Here is a 22,078-nt window from a genome sequence, read left to right on the forward strand (position 1 = left end):
TTTGTGTTTACCCAAGTTCTGTGCCTGACAGAAACAAGCTCCTGTCAGGGTTTTGTGTGCAGTTAAACCAAGGCTGGGATTCTTAGGTAAAAAACTCTAATACTAAACTAATAATCTAATAACTAATAATCTAATAATAATAATAATAACAATAATCTAGCTAATAACCAATAATCTAATCTAATACTAAAAACCCTAAATACTAAAAAACCCTTGGGTTTGTGTTGACTCAAGTTCTGTGCCTGACAGAAACAAGCTGCTGTCAGGGTTTTGTGTGCAGTTAAACCAAGGCTGGGATTCTTAGGTAAAAAACTCTAATACTAAACTAATAATCTAATAACTAATAATCTAATAATAATAATAATAATCTAATAATCTAACTAATAACCAATAATCCAATCTAATACTTAAAACCCCTAAATACTAAAAAAGCCTTGGGTTTGTGTTTACCCAAGTTCTGTGCCTGATAGAAACAAGCTCCTGTCAGGGTTTTGCTGCAGTTAAGTCAAAACTGTGACTCCTAGGTAAAAAATACTCAAAAATTCTAATACTAAACCCTGATCTAATACCAAAACCCCTAAATACTAAAATAATCTAAATACTATAAAACCCTTGGGTAGAAGGTGTCGGAAGCTGTGCCTGAGGCTCTGGCTGTGGCCACCTTCCCCAGCAGGATTTTGCCCCAGGAGAAGGGGAGCGAGGCTCTAAGCTCCCCTGCCAGGAATTCTGGGGCACCAATCCATTAAAATCCTACAAAACCCAACATTTACAATTTAACACTCAACCCCCGGGCCGGGCAGGGGCAGGGAGCACCCACCTGCAGCCTCCCGTCCAGCGTCCTCTGGATGGTAAAAAATACTAATACTAAACTAATAATCTAATAACTAATAACAAATACAATGATAATAATAATAATAATAATAATAATAATAATAATAATAATAATAATAATAATAATAATAATAATAATAATAATAATAATAATAATAATAACAATAATCTAGCTAATAACCAATAATCTAATCTAATACTTAAAAACCTAAATACTAAAAAACCCTTGGGTTTGTATTTACCCAAGTTCTGTGCCTGATAGAAACAAGCTCCTGTCAGGGTTTTGCCGCAGTTAAGTCAAAACTGTGACTCTTAGGTAAAAAATACTAAAAAATTCTAATACTAAACCCTGATCTAATACCAAAACCCCTAAATACTAAAATAATCTAACACTATAAAACCCTTGGACAGGTGTGAGAAGCAGAAGCTGTGCCTGAGGCTCTGGCTGTGGCCACCTTCCCCAGCAGGATTTTGCCCCAGGAACGAGGAGCTCAGCTCCCCTGCCAGGAATTTTTGGGCACCAAGAGGAGCACAGAGCCATTAAAATCCTACAAAACCCAACATTTACAATTTAACACTCAACCCCCGGGCCGGGCAGGGGCAGGGAGCACCCACCTGCAGCCTCCCGTCCAGCGTCCTCTGGATGGTGACGCACTTGCTGGGGTGAGCCCCGTTGGTGGTGATGGCCGTGATCAGGGAGTCCAGCTCATCCTTCTTCTCCTTCAGCTTCTTGACCAGGCTCTCGATGGCGCGCTTGGCGAAGGTCTCGCTCTCCCCGCCCTGCCGGTGGCACATCAGGCTGTGCACGATGCTCAGGCAGGCGTCGTTGCTCGTCGGCGTGTTGGTGATAGACATATTGTCCATCTGCCACAGCCTCCGATCAAATGTCACTGCTGGGGGGTGACGGGCAGGGGCTGACCCGAGGCAAGGGTTTGGTGTCACCTGGTGAAACCTGGCAGGGAAAAACATCCGGGTTAGAACTGTGTTTAACGTGTTTCTAAGGAAGTCTGCGGCTTCTTTCCTTCTTTTACTTCCAAGCCGAGTCCAGAATGTTAAAATCACGTGAAAATCTGCATTTCTTGTCCCGTGATGGCTCAAACACGCCTGAGGGGCTGCCCCAACACTTTGAGATGTAAGATTTATTCCTCCTCCAGTAACAATATTTAAATGGCTAAAACATGCCTGAGGGGCTGCCCCAACACGTTTAGATTTAAGATTTATTCCTCCCCCAGTAACAATATTTAAATAAAGGTTACAGTTTATACTCGCATACAGAAAGGCGGGGATGCTCTCCTGAAGCAGGAGAAGAGTGACCACGATTTTACACCGAATCAGGGTGAAATGGAGTGAAAACACTGCCTGGCAAGGCTGATCCAAAACAAACAAGTTTTTCACCAGAAGTTACACCACCGCACGGTGCGAGCACAGGACTCCCCTCCTGGTAACAGGACAAACCCAGCACCATCTCAAAAGGAAATGAACTCTTCCTTAGTTGGTATTTTCCACAGTTTTAGCTGGAATACACCACACTTTGGTACCCTTGTAAAAACACACGGCGCAAATCCCTCCCCCTGCCCCCCTCCCACATTCAAGCCCTCTCTTCTTTTGTGAGGATGCTTCTGCACTTAATTTTTCCCAAAGGAAAACAATTACCTCCAAATTTGAGTAGGATGACGGGTTTTACCTAGCTATTACAATTTCTCCCTCTGTGCTGGGCTTTTTTCTTGGATTCAATAAGCCCCTTTCAAAAGCCAAGCTTAACCTGCCAGTCATTCTTTATGGCAACTCACACTGATCTGTAAATTCAGCTGAAGCAGAACATCATTCTCCTGAAACACACAACACCATCCCAGACAGATGTGCATAAGTAATCACAAATAAATGCCCTGATAAAGCTATTAGCTAAAGCAGCTTTAAATACAGAGAGGATTAGAATTAGACACGCAGCTTTATCTGCTCCCGCCCTGAAACGGAGAATGAGAGCTGTGTTCTGGGGGAACAGCTCCAGGAGCCCATCCTGACACCTGGGGACAGCTCCAGGAGCCCATCCTGACCCGGGTCACACCTGGGGACAGCTCCAGGAGCCCATCCTGACACCTGGGGACAGCTCCAGGAGCCCATCCTGACCAGGGTCACACCTGGGGACAGCTCCAGGAGCCCATCCTGACACCTGGGTCACACCTGGGGACAGCTCCAGGAGCCCATCCTGACCCGGGTCACACCTGGGGACAGCTCCAGGAGCCCATCCTGACACCTGGGTCACACCTGGGGACAGCTCCAGGAGCCCATCCTGACCCGGGTCACACCTGGGGACAGCTCCAGGAGCCCATCCTGACACCTGGGTCACACCTGGGGACAGCTCCAGGAGCCCATCCTGACCCGGGTCACACCTGGGGACAGCTCCAGGAGCCCATCCTGACACCTGGGGACAGCTCCAGGAGCCCATCCTGACCCGGGTCACACCTGGGGACAGCTCCAGGAGCCCATCCTGACCAGGGTCACACCTGGGGACAGCTCCAGGAGCCCATCCTGACCAGGGTCACACCTGGGGACAGCTCCAGGAGCCCATCCTGACACCTGGGTCACACCTGGGGACAGCTCCAGGAGCCCATCCTGACACCTGGGTCACACCTGGGGACAGCTCCAGGAGCCCATCCTGACACCTGGGGACAGCTCCAGGAGCCCATCCTGACACCTGGGTCACACCTGGGGACAGCTCCAGGAGCCCATCCTGACACCTGGGGACAGCTCCAGGAGCCCATCCTGACACCTGGGGACAGCTCCAGGAGCCCATCCTGACACCTGGGTCACACCTGGGGACAGCTCCAGGAGCCCATCCTGACACCTGGGGACAGCTCCAGGAGCCCATCCTGACCCGGGTCACACCTGGGGACAGCTCCAGGAGCCCATCCTGACCCGGGTCACACCTGGGGACAGCTCCAGGAGCCCATCCTGACACCTGGGTCACACCTGGGGACAGCTCCAGGAGCCCATCCTGACACCTGGGGACAGCTCCAGGAGCCCATCCTGACCAGGGTCACACCTGGGGACAGCTCCAGGAGCCCATCCTGACACCTGGGGACAGCTCCAGGAGCCCATCCTGACACCTGGGTCACACCTGGGGACAGCTCCAGGAGCCCATCCTGACCCGGGTCACACCTGGGGACAGCTCCAGGAGCCCATCCTGACACCTGGGTCACACCTGGGGACAGCTCCAGGAGCCCATCCTGACACCTGGGGACAGCTCCAGGAGCCCATCCTGACCAGGGTCACACCTGGGGACAGCTCCAGGAGCCCATCCTGACACCTGGGGACAGCTCCAGGAGCCCATCCTGACCCGGGTCACACCTGGGGACAGCTCCAGGAGCCCATCCTGACCAGGGTCACACCTGGGGACAGCTCCAGGAGCCCATCCTGACCTGGGTCACACCTGGGGACAGCTCCAGGAGCCCATCCTGACCAGGGTCACACCTGGGGACAGCTCCAGGAGCCCATCCTGACCTGGGTCACACCTGGGGACAGCTCCAGGAGCCCATCCTGACCAGGGTCACACCTGGGGACAGCTCCAGGAGCCCATCCTGACCTGGGTCACACCTGGGGACAGCTCCAGGAGCCCATCCTGACACCTGGGGACAGCTCCAGGAGCCCATCCTGACACCTGGGGACAGCTCCAGGAGCCCATCCTGACCCGGGTCACACCTGGGGACAGCTCCAGGAGCCCATCCTGACCAGGGTCACACCTGGGGACAGCTCCAGGAGCCCATCCTGACACCTGGGGACAGCTCCAGGAGCCCATCCTGACCCGGGTCACACCTGGGGACAGCTCCAGGAGCCCATCCTGACACCTGGGGACAGCTCCAGGAGCCCATCCTCAGTGCCAACAGGTGTTTAACAAAGCTGCACCTGAGCACACCCAGAGGTCCTGTCCAGCCCCAGCAGGCCCTGACCCCGTGCCACACCGAGGAATTGTTTCATTAACCGGGAAACAAGGGGCCCACAGCCAGCGGTGCTCCTGCCAACCCCAGCAGCACAACCTCCGGAGGGCAGGGAAACCTGCCGGCTCATCCAGGTGGCCTTCCAGGACCTGCAGCGAGCTCCTCTCCCGGAGCACCCACGAGCAGCTGCTGGCTGGAGCTGCTCCTGTCTTCTGAGATCCTTCCAGGACCTGCAGCGAGCTCCTGTCTCAGAGCACCAACAAGCAGCTGCTGGCTGGAGCTGCTCCTCTCCTCTCCTCTCCTGTCCTTCCAGGACCTGCAGCGAGCTCCCCTCTCAGAGCACCCACAAGCAGCTGCTGGCTGCTCCTCTCCTGTCCTTCCAGGACCTGCAGCAAGCTCCTGTCTCGGAGCACCAACAAGCAGCTGCTGGCTGGAGCTGCTCCTCTCCTCTCCTATCCTTCCAGGACCTGCAGCAGGCTGCTGGCTGGAGCTGCTCCTCTCCTCTCCTATCCTTCCAGGACCTGCAGCGAGCTGCTGGCTGGAGCTGCTCCTGTCCTGTCCTGTCCTTCCAGGACCTGCAGAGAGCAGCTGGCTGGAGCTGCTCCTGTCCTGTCCCGTCCTGTCCTTCCAGGACCTGCAGAGAGCTGCTCCTGTCCTCTCCTGTCCTGTCCTTCCAGGACCTGCAGAGAGCAGCTGGCTGGACCTGCTCCTGTCCTGTCCTGTCCTTCCAGGACCTGCAGAGAGCTGCTGGCTGGAGCTGCTCCTGTCCTGTCCTTCCAGGACCTGCAGACAGCTGCTGGCTGGAGCTGCTCCTCTCCTGTCCTGTCCTTCCAGGACCTGCAGCGAGCTGCTGGCTGGAGCTGCTCCTCTCCTGTCCTTCCAGGACCTGCAGAGAGCTGCTGGCTGGAGCTGCTCCTCTCCTGTCCTTCCAGGACCTGCAGACAGCTGCTGGCTGGAGCTGCTCCTGTCCTGTCCCGTCCTGTCCTTCCAGGACCTGCAGAGAGCTGCTCCTGTCCTCTCCTGTCCTGTCCTGTCCTTCCAGGACCTGCAGCGAGCTGCTGGCTGGAGCTGTTCCTGTCCTGTCCTTCCAGGACCTGCAGAGAGCAGCTGGCTGGAGCTGCTCCTGTCCTGTCCTGTCCTGTCCTGTCCTTCCAGGACCTGCAGCAGGCTGCTGGCTGGAGCTGTTCCTGTCCTGTCCTGTCCTTCCAGGACCTGCAGAGAGCTGCTGGCTGGAGCTGCTCCTCTCCTGTCCTGTCCTGTCCTTCCAGGACCTGCAGAGAGCAGCTGGCTGGAGCTGCTCCTGTCCTGTCCTGTCCTTCCAGGACCTGCAGAGAGCAGCTGGCTGGAGCTGCTCCTGTCCTGTCCTGTCCTTCCAGGACCTGCAGAGAGCAGCTGGCTGGAGCTGCTCCTGTCCTGTCCTGTCCTTCCAGGACCTGCAGAGAGCAGCTGGCTGGAGCTGCTCCTGTCCTGTCCTGTCCTTCCAGGACCTGCAGAGAGCAGCTGGCTGGAGCTGCTCCTGTCCTGTCCTGTCCTTCCAGGACCTGCAGCGAGCTGCTGGCTGGAGCTGTTCCTGCCCTGTCCTGTCCTTCCAGGACCTGCAGAGAGCAGCTGGCTGGAGCTGCTCCTGTCCTGTCCTGTCCTTCCAGGACCTGCAGCGAGCTGCTGGCTGGAGCTGCTCCCCTCACAGGAAACCCACACATTTTTTATTCCTGCAGCCCCAGGGCTGCCCCTGCTCGGCCCGTGCAGCAGAACGCGATTACCTCTCCGTTTGAGCGGGATGATGGATTTCACCTCGCCGTTAATCCTCGGACACGGAGCAGCTGCCAGAACCTGGGAACACCTGCGGGTCACTGTCCCAGGAAGGGTCACCTGCTGGCTCCAGAGAGGCTCCAGGGGCCAGCTGCTCTCCCAGCACCCTGCTGCCCGTGGGTCACTGTGCCAGGAAGGGTCACCTGGTGGCTCCAGAGGGGCTCCAGAGGGGCTCCAGAGGGGCTCCAGAGGGGCTCCAGAGGGGCTCCAGAGGGGCTCTCCCGGCACCCTGCTGCCCGTGGGTCACTGTGCCAGGAAGGGTCACCTGCTGGCTCCAGAGGGGCTCCGGAGGGGCTCCAGAGAGGCTCCCCCAGCACCCTGCTGCCCACGGGGTCACTGTCCCAGGAAGGGTCACCTGCTGGCTCCAGAGAGGCTCCAGAGGGGCTCCAGAGAGGCTCCAGAGGGGCTCCAGAGGGGCTCCAGAGAGGCTCCAGAGGGGCTCCAGAGAGGCTCTCCCAGCACCCTGCTGCCCGTGGGTCACTGTCCCAGGAAGGGTCACCTGCTGGCTCCAGAGAGGCTCCAGAGAGGCTCCAGAGGGGCTCCAGAGGGGCTCCAGAGAGGCTCCAGAGAGGCTCCAGAGGGGCTCCAAAGAGGCTCCAGAGAGGCTCCAGAGAGGCTCCCCCAGCACCCTGCTGCCCGCAGAGAAGAAATCAAAGGCGGTGCTGGGTTGGAGCCGTGCGGCACAGGGAGCCCGGCTGCGCTGGCAGCACGCTGCCCTCACTCTTATACTCGTCTGGGGGTCAGGAATGCAAAACAAGCCCGGCCGTGGGGCAGAGTGTCCCCCTGGCTTTGGGTCAGGTGGGACACGCTCTCTCCAAACAGCGATTATCTGCCTGCCGTGCCCAGATAACGCCGCGCCACGCTCAGCACCCTCCAGGAGCACGTTCCCTGCCGGGGCAGCGAGCTGTTCCCCGCAGGACGAGGCACAGAGAGCAGACACAGAGATAAGCAGGGCGTTTGTGGGGCAGGGATTGAACGTTTCACCTCCTCAGAGCATCACAGGCTGGCACAGCCCCAGAAACACGGGCAAGGAACACGCCGCGGCTCCCAGGAGCTCACAGCACCTCCTGGGGAGGTAAATTCAGTGTTTAGGAGATGAGATCACGAGCTGCTGAGGCAGATTTCACCTCGACATTCTTCTACAAAACAACAGGCAGACACACACGGAGCCTGGAGAAGGCAGGAGGGCTTCTGAAACACAGAACAGTCGTTCTGATGTTCATGGCTAGGGATAAAAAACTCAGGTGGGTTTCACTCCCTGCCTTCGTGGAGGTGTTACAACAGCTCAGTGCAGGAGCTCCTCTGAGGCATAAAGGGCAGAAGCTGCTAAAAATCCCCAAAACTTTACTAAACCCCAGCCAAAGTACTCTTCAAGTCATCCAGCCATGGAAAAATTCCATGCAAAAGTCCAAACAATTCCCATTCTCAACTCTGTGATCTCCTAGAGAACCGCTCTGAAGTCACAAACCCAGATCCTTAAAAGCACTCACATCCCTTCCTACCCGATAAAAGAACCCTGACAGGAACACCTTTCCCGCTTGGACGTGGTTTATCTCCCTACACTGCCTCAATCCTGCTCATCCCTCAGCAAACCAGGGAATTCCTGGGAGAACTCCCTGCTCAGAGGGAAAATGAACAGTACACAGTGACCAGGAGGGACCACGGAACACTTTGTTCCCAAGAGCCACGGCGCTGAATGCCGGGCGAAAGGGAAAAAAGAGAGAAAATAAAATAAAAGCGGCAAAATACACAGCAAAGGGATCACGGAACACTTTGTGCCACAAATTCCCAGCACCGCTTCCGTTCCGTTCTGTTCCGTTCCGCCTGTGTCTCACACCGCACACATTCCCAGCACCGCTTCCGTTCCGTTCCGTTCCGGCTGTGTCTCACACCGCACACATTCCCAGCACCGCTTCCGTTCCGTTCCGGCTGTGTCTCACACCGCACACATTCCCAGCACCGCTTCCGTTCCGTTCCGGCTGTGTCTCACACCGCACACATTCCCAGCACCGCTTCCCTTCCGTTCCGGCTGTGTCTCACACCGCACACATTCCCAGCACCGCTTCCGTTCCGTTCCGTTCCGGCTGTGTCTCACACCGCACACATTCCCAGCACCGCTTCCCTTCCGTTCCGTTCCGGCTGTGTCTCACACCGCACACATTCCCAGCACCGCTTCCCTTCCGTTCCGGCTGTGTCTCACACCGCACACATTCCCAGCACCGCTTCCCTTCCGTTCCGTTCCGGCTGTGTCTCACACCGCACACATTCCCAGCACCGCTTCCCTTCCGTTCCGGCTGTGTCTCACACCGCACACATTCCCAGCACCGCTTCCGTTCCGTTCCGTTCCGGCTGTGTCTCACACCGCACACATTCCCAGCACCGCTTCCGTTCCGTTCCGGCTGTGTCTCACACCGCACACATTCCCAGCACCGCTTCCGTTCTGTTCCGTTCCGGCTGTGTCTCACACCGCACACATTCCCAGCACCGCTTCCGTTCCGTTCCGTTCCGCCTGTGTCTCACACCGCACACATTCCCAGCACCGCTTCCGTTCCGTTCCGGCTGTGTCTCACACCGCACACATTCCCAGCACCGCTTCCGTTCCGTTCTGTTCCGGCTGTGTCTCACACCGCACACATTCCCAGCACCGCTTCCGTTCCGTTCCGGCTGTGTCTCACACCGCACACATTCCCAGCACCGCTTCCGTTCCGTTCCGTTCCGCCTGTGTCTCACACCGCACACATTCCCAGCACCGCTTCCGTTCCGTTCCGGCTGTGTCTCACACCGCACACATTCCCAGCACCGCTTCCGTTCCGTTCCGTTCCGTTCCGGCTGTGTCTCACACCGCACACATTCCCAGCACCGCTTCCGTTCCGTTCCGTTCCGTTCCGGCTGTGTCTCACACCGCACACATTCCCAGCACCGCTTCCGTTCCGTTCCGTTCCGTTCCGGCTGTGTCTCACACCGCACACATTCCCAGCACCGCTTCCGTTCCGTTCCGTTCCGCCTGTGTCTCACACCGCACACATTCCCAGCACCGCTTCCGTTCCGTTCCGTTCCGGCTGTGTCTCACACCGCACACATTCCCAGCACCGCTTCCTTCCGTTCCGTTCCGGCTGTGTCTCACACCGCACACATTCCCAGCACCGCTTCCGTTCCGTTCCGGCTGTGTCTCACACCGCACACATTCCCAGCACCGCTTCCGTTCCGTTCCGCCTGTGTCTCACACCGCACACATTCCCAGCACCGCTTCCGTTCCGTTCCGCCTGTGTCTCACACCGCACACATTCCCAGCACCGCTTCCGTTCCGTTCCGTTCCGGCTGTGTCTCACACTGCACACATTCCCAGCACCGCTTCCGTTCCGTTCCGCCTGTGTCTCACACCGCACACATTCCCAGCACCGCTTCCCTTCCGTTCCGTTCCGCCTGTGTCTCACACCGCACACATTCCCAGCACCGCTTCCGTTCCGTTCCGGCTGTGTCTCACACCGCACACATTCCCAGCACCGCTTCCGTTCCGTTCCCTTCCGGCTGTGTCTCACACCGCACACATTCCCAGCACCGCTTCCCTTCCGTTCCGTTCCGCCTGTGTCTCACACCGCACACATTCCCAGCACCGCTTCCGTTCCGTTCCGGCTGTGTCTCACACCGCACACATTCCCAGCACCGCTTCCGTTCCGTTCCCTTCCGGCTGTGTCTCACACCGCACACATTCCCAGCACCGCTTCCCTTCCGTTCCGTTCCGGCTGTGTCTCACACCGCACACATTCCCAGCACCGCTTCCGTTCCGTTCCGTTCCGTTCCGGCTGTGTCTCACACCGCACACATTCCCAGCACCGCTTCCGTTCCGTTCCGTTCCGGCTGTGTCTCACACCGCACACATTCCCAGCACCGCTTCCGTTCCGTTCCGGCTGTGTCTCACACCGCACACATTCCCAGCACCGCTTCCCTTCCGTTCCGTTCCGCCTGTGTCTCACACCGCACACATTCCCAGCACCGCTTCCCTTCCGTTCCGTTCTGGCTGTGTCTCACACCGCACACATTCCCAGCACCGCTTCCGTTCCGTTCCGTTCCGGCTGTGTCTCACACCGCACACATTCCCAGCACCGCTTCCCTTCCGTTCCGCCTGTGTCTCACACCGCACACATTCCCAGCACCGCTTCCGTTCCGTTCCGCCTGTGTCTCACACCGCACACATTCCCAGCACCGCTTCCGTTCCGTTCCGCCTGTGTCTCACACCGCACACATTCCCAGCACCGCTTCCGTTCCGTTCCGGCTGTGTCTCACACCGCACACATTCCCAGCACCGCTTCCCTTCCGTTCCGTTCCGGCTGTGTCTCACACCGCACACATTCCCAGCACCGCTTCCGTTCCGTTCCGTTCCGGCTGTGTCTCACACCGCACACATTCCCAGCACCGGTTCCCTTCCGTTCCGGCTGTGTCTCACACCGCACACATTCCCAGCACCGCTTCCGTTCCGTTCCGTTCCGGCTGTGTCTCACACCGCACACATTCCCAGCACCGCTTCCGTTCCGTTCCGTTCCGCCTGTGTCTCACACCGCACACATTCCCAGCACCGCTTCCCTTCCGTTCCGGCTGTGTCTCACACCGCACACATTCCCAGCACCGCTTCCGTTCCGTTCCGTTCCGCCTGTGTCTCACACCGCACACATTCCCAGCACCGCTTCCCTTCCGTTCCGGCTGTGTCTCACACCGCACACATTCCCAGCACCAGTTCCGTTCCGTTCCGGCTGTGTCTCACACCGCACACATTCCCAGCACCGCTTCCCTTCCGTTCCGTTCCGGCTGTGTCTCACACCGCACACATTCCCAGCACCGCTTCCGTTCCGTTCCGTTCCGTTCCGGCTGTGTCTCACACCGCACACATTCCCAGCACCGCTTCCGTTCCGTTCCGTTCCGGCTGTGTCTCACACCGCACACATTCCCAGCACCGCTTCCGTTCCGTTCTGTTCCGGCTGTGTCTCACACCGCACACATTCCCAGCACCGCTTCCGTTCCGTTCCGGCTGTGTCTCACACCGCACACATTCCCAGCACCGCTTCCGTTCCGTTCCGCCTGTGTCTCACACCGCACACATTCCCAGCACCGCTTCCGTTCCATTCCGTTCCGCCTGTGTCTCACACCGCACACATTCCCAGCACCGCTTCCGTTCCGTTCCAGCTGTGTCTCACACCGCACACATTCCCAGCACTTCTTCCGTTCCGTTCCGGCTGTGTCTCACACCGCACACATTCCCAGCACCGCTTCCGTTCCGTTCCGTTCCGGCTGTGTCTCACACCGCACACATTCCCAGCACCGCTTCCGTTCCGTTCCGTTCCGCCTGTGTCTCACACCGCACACATTCCCAGCACCGCTTCCGTTCCGTTCCGTTCCGCCTGTGTCTCACACCGCACACATTCCCAGCACCGCTTCCGTTCCGTTCCGGCTGTGTCTCACACCGCACACATTCCCAGCACCGCTTCCGTTCCGTTCCGTTCCGCCTGTGTCTCACACCGCACACATTCCCAGCACCGCTTCCGTTCCGTTCCGTTCCGGCTGTGTCTCACACCGCACACATTCCCAGCACCGCTTCCGTTCCGTTCCGGCTGTGTCTCACACCGCACACATTCCCAGCACCGCTTCCGTTCCGTTCCGCCTGTGTCTCACACCGCACACATTCCCAGCACCGCTTCCGTTCCGTTCCGTTCCGGCTGTGTCTCACACCGCACACATTCCCAGCACCGCTTCCGTTCCGTTCCGCCTGTGTCTCACACCGCACACATTCCCAGCACCGCTTCCCTTCCGTTCCGTTCCGCCTGTGTCTCACACCGCACACATTCCCAGCACCGCTTCCCTTCCGTTCCGTTCCGGCTGTGTCTCACACCGCACACATTCCCAGCACCGCTTCCGTTCCGTTCCGTTCCGCCTGTGTCTCACACCGCACACATTCCCAGCACCGCTTCCGTTCCGTTCTGGCTGTGTCTCACACCGCACACATTCCCAGCACCGCTTCCGTTCCGTTCCGGCTGTGTCTCACACCGCACACATTCCCAGCACCGCTTCCGTTCCGTTCCGGCTGTGTCTCACACCGCACACATTCCCAGCACCGCTTCCCTTCCGTTCCGTTCCGCCTGTGTCTCACACCGCACACATTCCCAGCACCGCTTCCCTTCCGTTCCGTTCCGGCTCTGTCTCACACCGCACACATTCCCAGCACCGCTTCCGTTCCGTTCCGCCTGTGTCTCACACCGCACACATTCCCAGCACCGCTTCCCTTCCGTTCCGGCTGTGTCTCACACCGCACACATTCCCAGCACCGCTTCCGTTCCGTTCCGTTCCGCCTGTGTCTCACACCGCACACATTCCCAGCACCGCTTCCCTTCCGTTCCGGCTGTGTCTCACACCGCACACATTCCCAGCACCAGTTCCGTTCCGTTCCGGCTGTGTCTCACACCGCACACATTCCCAGCACCGCTTCCCTTCCGTTCCGTTCCGGCTGTGTCTCACACCGCACACATTCCCAGCACCGCTTCCGTTCCGTTCCGTTCCGTTCCGGCTGTGTCTCACACCGCACACATTCCCAGCACCGCTTCCCTTCCGTTCCGTTCCGGCTGTGTCTCACACCGCACACATTCCCAGCACCGCTTCCGTTCCGTTCTGTTCCGGCTGTGTCTCACACCGCACACATTCCCAGCACCGCTTCCCTTCCGTTCCGGCTGTGTCTCACACCGCACACATTCCCAGCACCGCTTCCGTTCCGTTCCGCCTGTGTCTCACACCGCACACATTCCCAGCACCGCTTCCGTTCCATTCCGTTCCGCCTGTGTCTCACACCGCACACATTCCCAGCACCGCTTCCGTTCCGTTCCGTTCCGGCTGTGTCTCACACCGCACACATTCCCAGCACCGCTTCCGTTCCGTTCCGTTCCGCCTGTGTCTCACACCGCACACATTCCCAGCACCGCTTCCGTTCCGTTCTGGCTGTGTCTCACACCGCACACATTCCCAGCACCGCTTCCGTTCCGTTCCGGCTGTGTCTCACACCGCACACATTCCCAGCACCGCTTCCGTTCCGTTCCGGCTGTGTCTCACACCGCACACATTCCCAGCACCGCTTCCCTTCCGTTCCGTTCCGCCTGTGTCTCACACCGCACACATTCCCAGCACCGCTTCCCTTCCGTTCCGTTCCGGCTCTGTCTCACACCGCACACATTCCCAGCACCGCTTCCGTTCCGTTCCGCCTGTGTCTCACACCGCACACATTCCCAGCACCGCTTCCCTTCCGTTCCGGCTGTGTCTCACACCGCACACATTCCCAGCACCGCTTCCGTTCCGTTCCGTTCCGCCTGTGTCTCACACCGCACACATTCCCAGCACCGCTTCCCTTCCGTTCCGGCTGTGTCTCACACCGCACACATTCCCAGCACCAGTTCCGTTCCGTTCCGGCTGTGTCTCACACCGCACACATTCCCAGCACCGCTTCCCTTCCGTTCCGTTCCGGCTGTGTCTCACACCGCACACATTCCCAGCACCGCTTCCGTTCCGTTCCGTTCCGGCTGTGTCTCACACCGCACACATTCCCAGCACCGCTTCCCTTCCGTTCCGGCTGTATCTCACACCGCACACATTCCCAGCACCGCTTCCCTTCCGTTCCGTTCCGGCTGTGTCTCACACCGCACACATTCCCAGCACCGCTTCCGTTCCGTTCCGTTCCGGCTGTGTCTCACACCGCACACATTCCCAGCACCGCTTCCGTTCCGTTCCGTTCCGTTCCGGCTGTGTCTCACACCGCACACATTCCCAGCACCGCTTCCGTTCCGTTCCGTTCCGGCTGTGTCTCACACCGCACACATTCCCAGCACCACTTCCGTTCCGTTCTGTTCCGGCTGTGTCTCACACCGCACACATTCCCAGCACCGCTTCCCTTCCGTTCCGTTCCGGCTGTGTCTCACACCGCACACATTCCCAGCACCGCTTCCGTTCCGTTCCGTTCCGGCTGTGTCTCACACCGCACACATTCCCAGCACCGCTTCCGTTCCGTTCCGGCTGTGTCTCACACCGCACACATTCCCAGCACCGCTTCCCTTCCGTTCCGGCTGTGTCTCACACCGCACACATTCCCAGCACCGCTTCCGTTCCTTTCCGGCTGTGCCTCACACCGCACACATTCCCAGCACCGCTTCCGTTCCGTTCCGTTCCGGCTGTGTCTCACACCGCACACATTCCCAGCACCGCTTCCGTTCCGTTCCGGCTGTGTCTCACACCGCACACATTCCCAGCACCGCTTCCGTTCCGTTCCGTTCCGGCTGTGTCTCACACCGCACACATTCCCAGCACCGCTTCCCTTCCGTTCCGTTCCGGCTGTGTCTCACACCGCACACATTCCCAGCACCGCTTCCGTTCCGGCTGTGTCTCACACCGCACACATTCCCAGCACCGCTTCCGTTCCGTTCCGTTCCGGCTGTGTCTCACACCGCACACATTCCCAGCACCGCTTCCGTTCCGTTCCGTTCCGGCTGTGTCTCACACCGCACACATTCCCAGCACCGCTTCCGTTCCGTTCCGTTCCGCCTGTGTCTCACACCGCACACATTCCCGGCACCGCTTCCCTTCCGTTCCGGCTGTGTCTCACACCGCACACATTCCCAGCACCGCTTCCGTTCCGTTCCGTTCCGGCTGTGTCTCACACCGCACACATTCCCAGCACCGCTTCCGTTCCGTTCCGCCTGTGTCTCACACCGCACACATTCCCAGCACCGCTTCCGTTCCTTTCCGGCTGTGCCTCACACCGCACACATTCCCAGCACCGCTTCCGTTCCGTTCCGCCTGTGTCTCACACCGCACACATTCCCAGCACCGCTTCCGTTCCGTTCCGTTCCGGCTGTGTCTCACACCGCACACATTCCCAGCACCGCTTCCGTTCCGTTCCGTTCCGGCTGTGTCTCACACCGCACACATTCCCAGCACCGCTTCCGTTCCGTTCCGGCTGTGTCTCACACCGCACACATTCCCAGCACCGCTTCCGTTCCGTTCCGGCTGTGTCTCACACCGCACACATTCCCAGCACCGCTTCCGTTCCGTTCCGGCTGTGTCTCACACCGCACACATTCCCAGCACCGCTTCCGTTCCGTTCCGTTCCGGCTGTGTCTCACACCGCACACATTCCCAGCACCGCTTCCGTTCCGTTCCCGCTGTGTCTCACACCGCACACATTCCCAGCACCGCTTCCGTTCCGTTCCGTTCCGGCTGTGTCTCACACCGCACACATTCCCAGCACCGCTTCCGTTCCGTTCCCGCTGTGTCTCACACCGCACACATTCCCAGCACCGCTTCCGTTCCGTTCCGTTCCGGCTGTGTCTCACACCGCACACATTCCCAGCACCGCTTCCGTTCCGTTCCGTTCCGCCTGTGTCTCACACCGCACACATTCCCAGCACCGCTTCCGTTCCGTTCCGGCTGTGTCTCACACCGCACACATTCCCAGCACCGCTTCCCTTCCGTTCCGTTCCGCCTGTGTCTCACACCGCACACATTCCCAGCACCGCTTCCGTTCCGTTCCGGCTGTGTCTCACACCGCACACATTCCCAGCACCGCTTCCCTTCCGTTCCGTTCCGGCTGTGTCTCACACCGCACACATTCCCAGCACCGCTTCCGTTCCGTTCCGTTCCGTTCCGTTCCGCCTGTGTCTCACACCGCACACATTCCCAGCACCGCTTCCGTTCCGTTCCGTTCCGGCTGTGTCTCACACCGCACACATTCCCAGCACCGCTTCCCTTCCGTTCCGCCTGTGTCTCACACCGCACACATTCACAGCACCGCTTCCCTTCCGTTCCGTTCCGCCTGTGTCTCACACCGCACACATTCCCAGCACCGCTTTCGTTCCGTTCCGTTCCGGCTGTGTCTCACACCGCACACATTCCCAGCACCGCTTCCGTTCCTTTCCGGCTGTGTCTCACACCGCACACATTCCCAGCACCGCTTCCGTTCCGTTCCGGCTGTGTCTCACACCGCACACATTCCCAGCACCGCTTCCGTTCCGTTCCGGCTGTGTCTCACACCGCACACATTCCCAGCACCGCTTCCGTTCCGTTCCGTTCCGGCTGTGTCTCACACCGCACACATTCCCAGCACCGCTTCCGTTCCGTTCCGGCTGTGTCTCACACCGCACACATTCCCAGCACCGCTTCCGTTCCGTTCCGTTCCGGCTGTGTCTCACACCGCACACATTCCCAGCACCGCTTCCCTTCCGTTCTGTTCCGTTCCGGCTGTGTCTCACACCGCACACATTCCCAGCACCGCTTCCGTTCCGTTCCGGCTGTGTCTCACACCGCACACATTCCCAGCACCGCTTCCGTTCCGTTCCGTTCCGCCTGTGTCTCACACCACACACATTCCCAGCACCGCTTCCGTTCCGTTCCGGCTGTGTCTCACACCGCACACATTCCCAGCACCGCTTCCGTTCCGTTCCGGCTGTGTCTCACACCGCACACATTCCCAGCACCGCTTCCCTTCCGTTCCGTTCCGGCTGTGTCTCACACCGCACACATTCCCAGCACCGCTTCCGTTCCGTTCCGTTCCGGCTGTGTCTCACACCGCACACATTCCCAGCACCGCTTCCCTTCCGTTCTGTTCCGTTCCGGCTGTGTCTCACACCGCACACATTCCCAGCACCGCTTCCGTTCCGTTCCGTTCCGGCTGTGTCTCACACCGCACACATTCCCAGCACCGCTTCCGTTCCGTTCCGGCTGTGTCTCACACCGCACACATTCCCAGCACCGCTTCCGTTCCGTTCCGTTCCGGCTGTGTCTCACACCGCACACATTCCCAGCACCGCTTCCGTTCCGTTCCGCCTGTGTCTCACACCGCACACATTCCCAGCACCGCTTCCGTTCCGTTCCGTTCCGGCTGTGTCTCACACCGCACACATTCCCAGCACCGCTTCCCTTCCGTTCCGTTCCGCCTGTGTCTCACACCGCACACATTCCCAGCACCGCTTCCGTTCCTTTCCGGCTGTGTCTCACACCGCACACATTCCCAGCACCGCTTCCGTTCCGTTCCGGCTGTGTCTCACACCGCACACATTCCCAGCACCGCTTCCGTTCCGTTCCGTTCCGGCTGTGTCTCACACCGCACACATTCCCAGCACCGCTTCCCTTCCGTTCCGTTCCGCCTGTGTCTCACACCGCACACATTCCCAGCACCGCTTCCGTTCCGTTCCGTTCCGGCTGTGTCTCACACCGCACACATTCCCAGCACCGCTTCCCTTCCGTTCCGTTCCGGCTGTGTCTCACACCGCACACATTCCCAGCACCGCTTCCGTTCCGTTCCGCCTGTGTCTCACACCGCACACATTCCCAGCACCGCTTCCCTTCCGTTCCGTTCCGCCTGTGTCTCACACCGCACACATTCCCAGCACCGCTTCCGTTCCGTTCCGTTCCGCCTGTGTCTCACACCGCACACATTCCCAGCACCGCTTCCCTTCCGTTCCGTTCCGGCTGTGTCTCACACCGCACACATTCCCAGCACCGCTTCCGTTCCGTTCCGCCTGTGTCTCACACCGCACACATTCCCAGCACCGCTTCCCTTCCGTTCCATTCCGCCTGTGTCTCACACCGCACACATTCCCAGCACCGCTTCCCTTCCGTTCCGTTCCGTTCCGGCTGTGTCTCACACCGCACACATTCCCAGCACCGCTTCCCTTCCGTTCCGTTCCGGCTGTGTCTCACACCGCACACATTCCCAGCACCGCTTCCGTTCCGTTCCGGCTGTGTCTCACACCGCACACATTCCCAGCACCGCTTCCCTTCCGTTCCGTTCCGCCTGTGTCTCACACCGCACACATTCCCAGCACCGCTTCCCTTCCGTTCCGGCTGTGTCTCACACCGCACACATTCCCAGCACCGCTTCCGTTCCGTTCCGGCTGTGTCTCACACCGCACACATTCCCAGCACCGCTTCCGTTCCGTTCCGTTCCGCCTGTGTCTCACACCGCACACATTCCCAGCACCGCTTCCGTTCCGTTCCGTTCCGGCTGTGTCTCACACCGCACACATTCCCAGCACCGCTTCCCTTCCGTTCCGTTCCGTTACGGCTGTGTCTCACACCGCACACATTCCCAGCACCGCTTCCGTTCCGTTCCGTTCCGGCTGTGTCTCACACCGCACACATTCCCAGCACCGCTTCCGTTCCGTTCCGCCTGTGTCTCACACCGCACACATTCCCAGCACCGCTTCCGTTCCGTTCCGTTCCGGCTGTGTCTCACACCGCACACATTCCCAGCACCGCTTCCCTTCCGTTCCGGCTGTGTCTCACACCGCACACATTCCCAGCACCGCTTCCGTTCCGTTCCGTTCCGTTCCGGCTGTGTCTCACACCGCACACATTCCCAGCACCGCTTCCGTTCCGTTCCGTTCCGTTCCGGCTGTGTCTCACACCGCACACATTCCCAGCACCGCTTCCGTTCCGTTCCGTTCCGGCTGTGTCTCACACCGCACACATTCCCAGCACCGCTTCCCTTCCGTTCTGTTCCGTTCCGGCTGTGTCTCACACCGCACACATTCCCAGCACCGCTTCCCTTCCGTTCCGTTCCGGCTGTGTCTCACACCGCACACATTCCCAGCACCGCTTCCGTTCCGTTCCGTTCCGCCTGTGTCTCACACCGCACACATTCCCAGCACCGCTTCCCTTCCGTTCCGTTCCGGCTGTGTCTCACACCGCACACATTCCCAGCACCGCTTCCGTTCCGTTCCGCCTGTGTCTCACACCGCACACATTCCCAGCACCGCTTCCGTTCCGTTCCGGCTGTGTCTCACACCGCACACATTCCCAGCACCGCTTCTGTTCCGTTCTGTTCCGTTCCGGCTGTGTCTCACACCGCACACATTCCCAGCACCGCTTCCGTTCCGTTCCGGCTGTGTCTCACACCGCACACATTCCCAGCACCGCTTCCCTTCCGTTCCGTTCCGGCTGTGTCTCACACCGCACACATTCCCAGCACCGCTTCCGTTCCGTTCCGTTCCGCCTGTGTCTCACACCGCACACATTCCCAGCACCGCTTCCCTTCCGTTCCGTTCCGGCTGTGTCTCACACCGCACACATTCCCAGCACCGCTTCCGTTCCGTTCCGGCTGTGTCTCACACCGCACACATTCCCAGCACCGGTTCTGTTCCGTTCCGTTCCGGCTGTGTCTCACACCGCACACATTCCCAGCACCGCTTCCCTTCCGTTCCGCCTGTGTCTCACACCGCACACATTCCCAGCACCGCTTCCCTTCCGTTCCGTTCCGGCTGTGTCTCACACCGCACACATTCCCAGCACCGCTTCCGTTCCGTTCCGTTCCGTTCCGGCTGTGTCTCACACCGCACACATTCCCAGCACCGCTTCCCTTCCGTTCCGTTGCGGCTGTGTCTCACACCGCACACATTCCCAGCACCGCTTCCCTTCCGTTCTGTTCCGTTCCGGCTGTGTCTCACACCGCACACATTCCCAGCACCGCTTCCCTTCCGTTCCGTTCCGGCTGTGTCTCACACCGCACACATTCCCAGCACCGCTTCCCTTCCGTTCTGTTCCGTTCCGGCTGTGTCTCACACCGCACACATTCCCAGCACCGCTTCCCTTCCGTTCCGTTCCGGCTGTGTCTCACACCGCACACATTCCCAGCACCGCTTCCGTTCCGTTCCGTTCCGGCTGTGTCTCACACCGCACACATTCCCAGCACCGCTTCCGTTCCGTTCCGCCTGTGTCTCACACCGCACACATTCCCAGCACCGCTTCCGTTCCGTTCCGGCTGTGTCTCACACCGCACACATTCCCAGCACCGCTTCTGTTCCGTTCTGTTCCGTTCCGGCTGTGTCTCACACCGCACACATTCCCAGCACCGCTTCCGTTCCGTTCCGGCTGTGTCTCACACCGCACACATTCCCAGCACCGCTTCCCTTCCGTTCCGTTCCGGCTGTGTCTCACACCGCACACATTCCCAGCACCGCTTCCGTTCCGTTCCGGCTGTGTCTCACACCGCACACATTCCCAGCACCGCTTCCGTTCCGTTCCGGCTGTGTCTCACACCGCACACATTCCCAGCACCGCTTCCCTTCCGTTCCGTTCCGGCTGTGTCTCACACCGCACACATTCCCAGCACCGCTTCCGTTCCGTTCCGTTCCGCCTGTGTCTCACACCGCACACATTCCCAGCACCGCTTCCGTTCCGTTCCGTTCCGGCTGTGTCTCACACCGCACACATTCCCAGCACCGCTTCCGTTCCGTTCCGGCTGTGTCTCACACCGCACACATTCCCAGCACCGGTTCTGTTCCGTTCCGTTCCGGCTGTGTCTCACACCGCACACATTCCCAGCACCGCTTCCGTTCCGTTCCGCCTGTGTCTCACACCGCACACATTCCCAGCACCGCTTCCCTTCCGTTCCGTTCCGGCTGTGTCTCACACCGCACACATTCCCAGCACCGCTTCCGTTCCGTTCCGTTCCGTTCCGGCTGTGTCTCACACCGCACACATTCCCAGCACCGCTTCCCTTCCGTTCCGTTCCGGCTGTGTCTCACACCGCACACATTCCCAGCACCGCTTCCCTTCCGTTCCGTTCCGGCTGTGTCTCACACTGCACACATTCCCAGCACCGCTTCCCTTCCGTTCCGTTCCGGCTGTGTCTCACACCGCACACATTCCCAGCACCGCTTCCGTTCCGTTCCGGCTGTGTCTCACACCGCACACATTCCCAGCACCGCTTCCGTTCCGTTCCGGCTGTGTCTCACACCGCACACATTCCCAGCACCGCTTCCGTTCCGTTCCGTTCCGGCTGTGTCTCACACCGCACACATTCCCAGCACCGCTTCCGTTCCGTTCCGCCTGTGTCTCACACCGCACACATTCCCAGCACCGCTTCCGTTCCGTTCCGTTCCGGCTGTGTCTCACACCGCACACATTCCCAGCACCGCTTCCCTTCCGTTCCGTTCCGCCTGTGTCTCACACCGCACACATTCCCAGCACCGCTTCCGTTCCTTTCCGGCTGTGTCTCACACCGCACACATTCCCAGCACCGCTTCCGTTCCGTTCCGGCTGTGTCTCACACCGCACACATTCCCAGCACCGCTTCCGTTCCGTTCCGTTCCGGCTGTGTCTCACACCGCACACATTCCCAGCACCGCTTCCCTTCCGTTCCGTTCCGCCTGTGTCTCACACCGCACACATTCCCAGCACCGCTTCCGTTCCGTTCCGTTCCGGCTGTGTCTCACACCGCACACATTCCCAGCACCGCTTCCCTTCCGTTCCGTTCCGGCTGTGTCTCACACCGCACACATTCCCAGCACCGCTTCCCTTCCGTTCCGCCTGTGTCTCACACCGCACACATTCCCAGCACCGCTTCCCTTCCGTTCCGTTCCGGCTGTGTCTCACACCGCACACATTCCCAGCACCGCTTCCGTTCCGTTCCGTTCCGCCTGTGTCTCACACCGCACACATTCCCAGCACCGCTTCCCTTCCGTTCCGTTCCGGCTGTG

At 59.5% G+C, this 22,078-nt stretch overlaps 1 protein-coding gene across 4 annotated transcripts in view; it reads right to left on the minus strand.

Moving 5' to 3' along the window:
* The window catches only part of SMAD4 (SMAD family member 4), a 72,294-nt gene that overhangs the window by 29,073 nt on the left and 21,143 nt on the right, over positions 1-22,078 (minus strand). For all 4 annotated transcript variants that reach the window (XM_058864516.1, XM_058864515.1, XM_058864513.1 and 1 more), the window contains exon 2: positions 1,447-1,783. In XM_058864516.1, the coding sequence (XP_058720499.1) occupies positions 1,447-1,783 (337 nt within the window). The remainder of the gene's footprint in view (positions 1-1,446; positions 1,784-22,078) is intronic.

The sequence above is a fragment of the Poecile atricapillus genome, chromosome Z (genome assembly GCF_030490865.1).
Source record: "Poecile atricapillus isolate bPoeAtr1 chromosome Z, bPoeAtr1.hap1, whole genome shotgun sequence".
In the NCBI taxonomy this organism is placed as follows: domain Eukaryota; kingdom Metazoa; phylum Chordata; class Aves; order Passeriformes; family Paridae; genus Poecile; species Poecile atricapillus.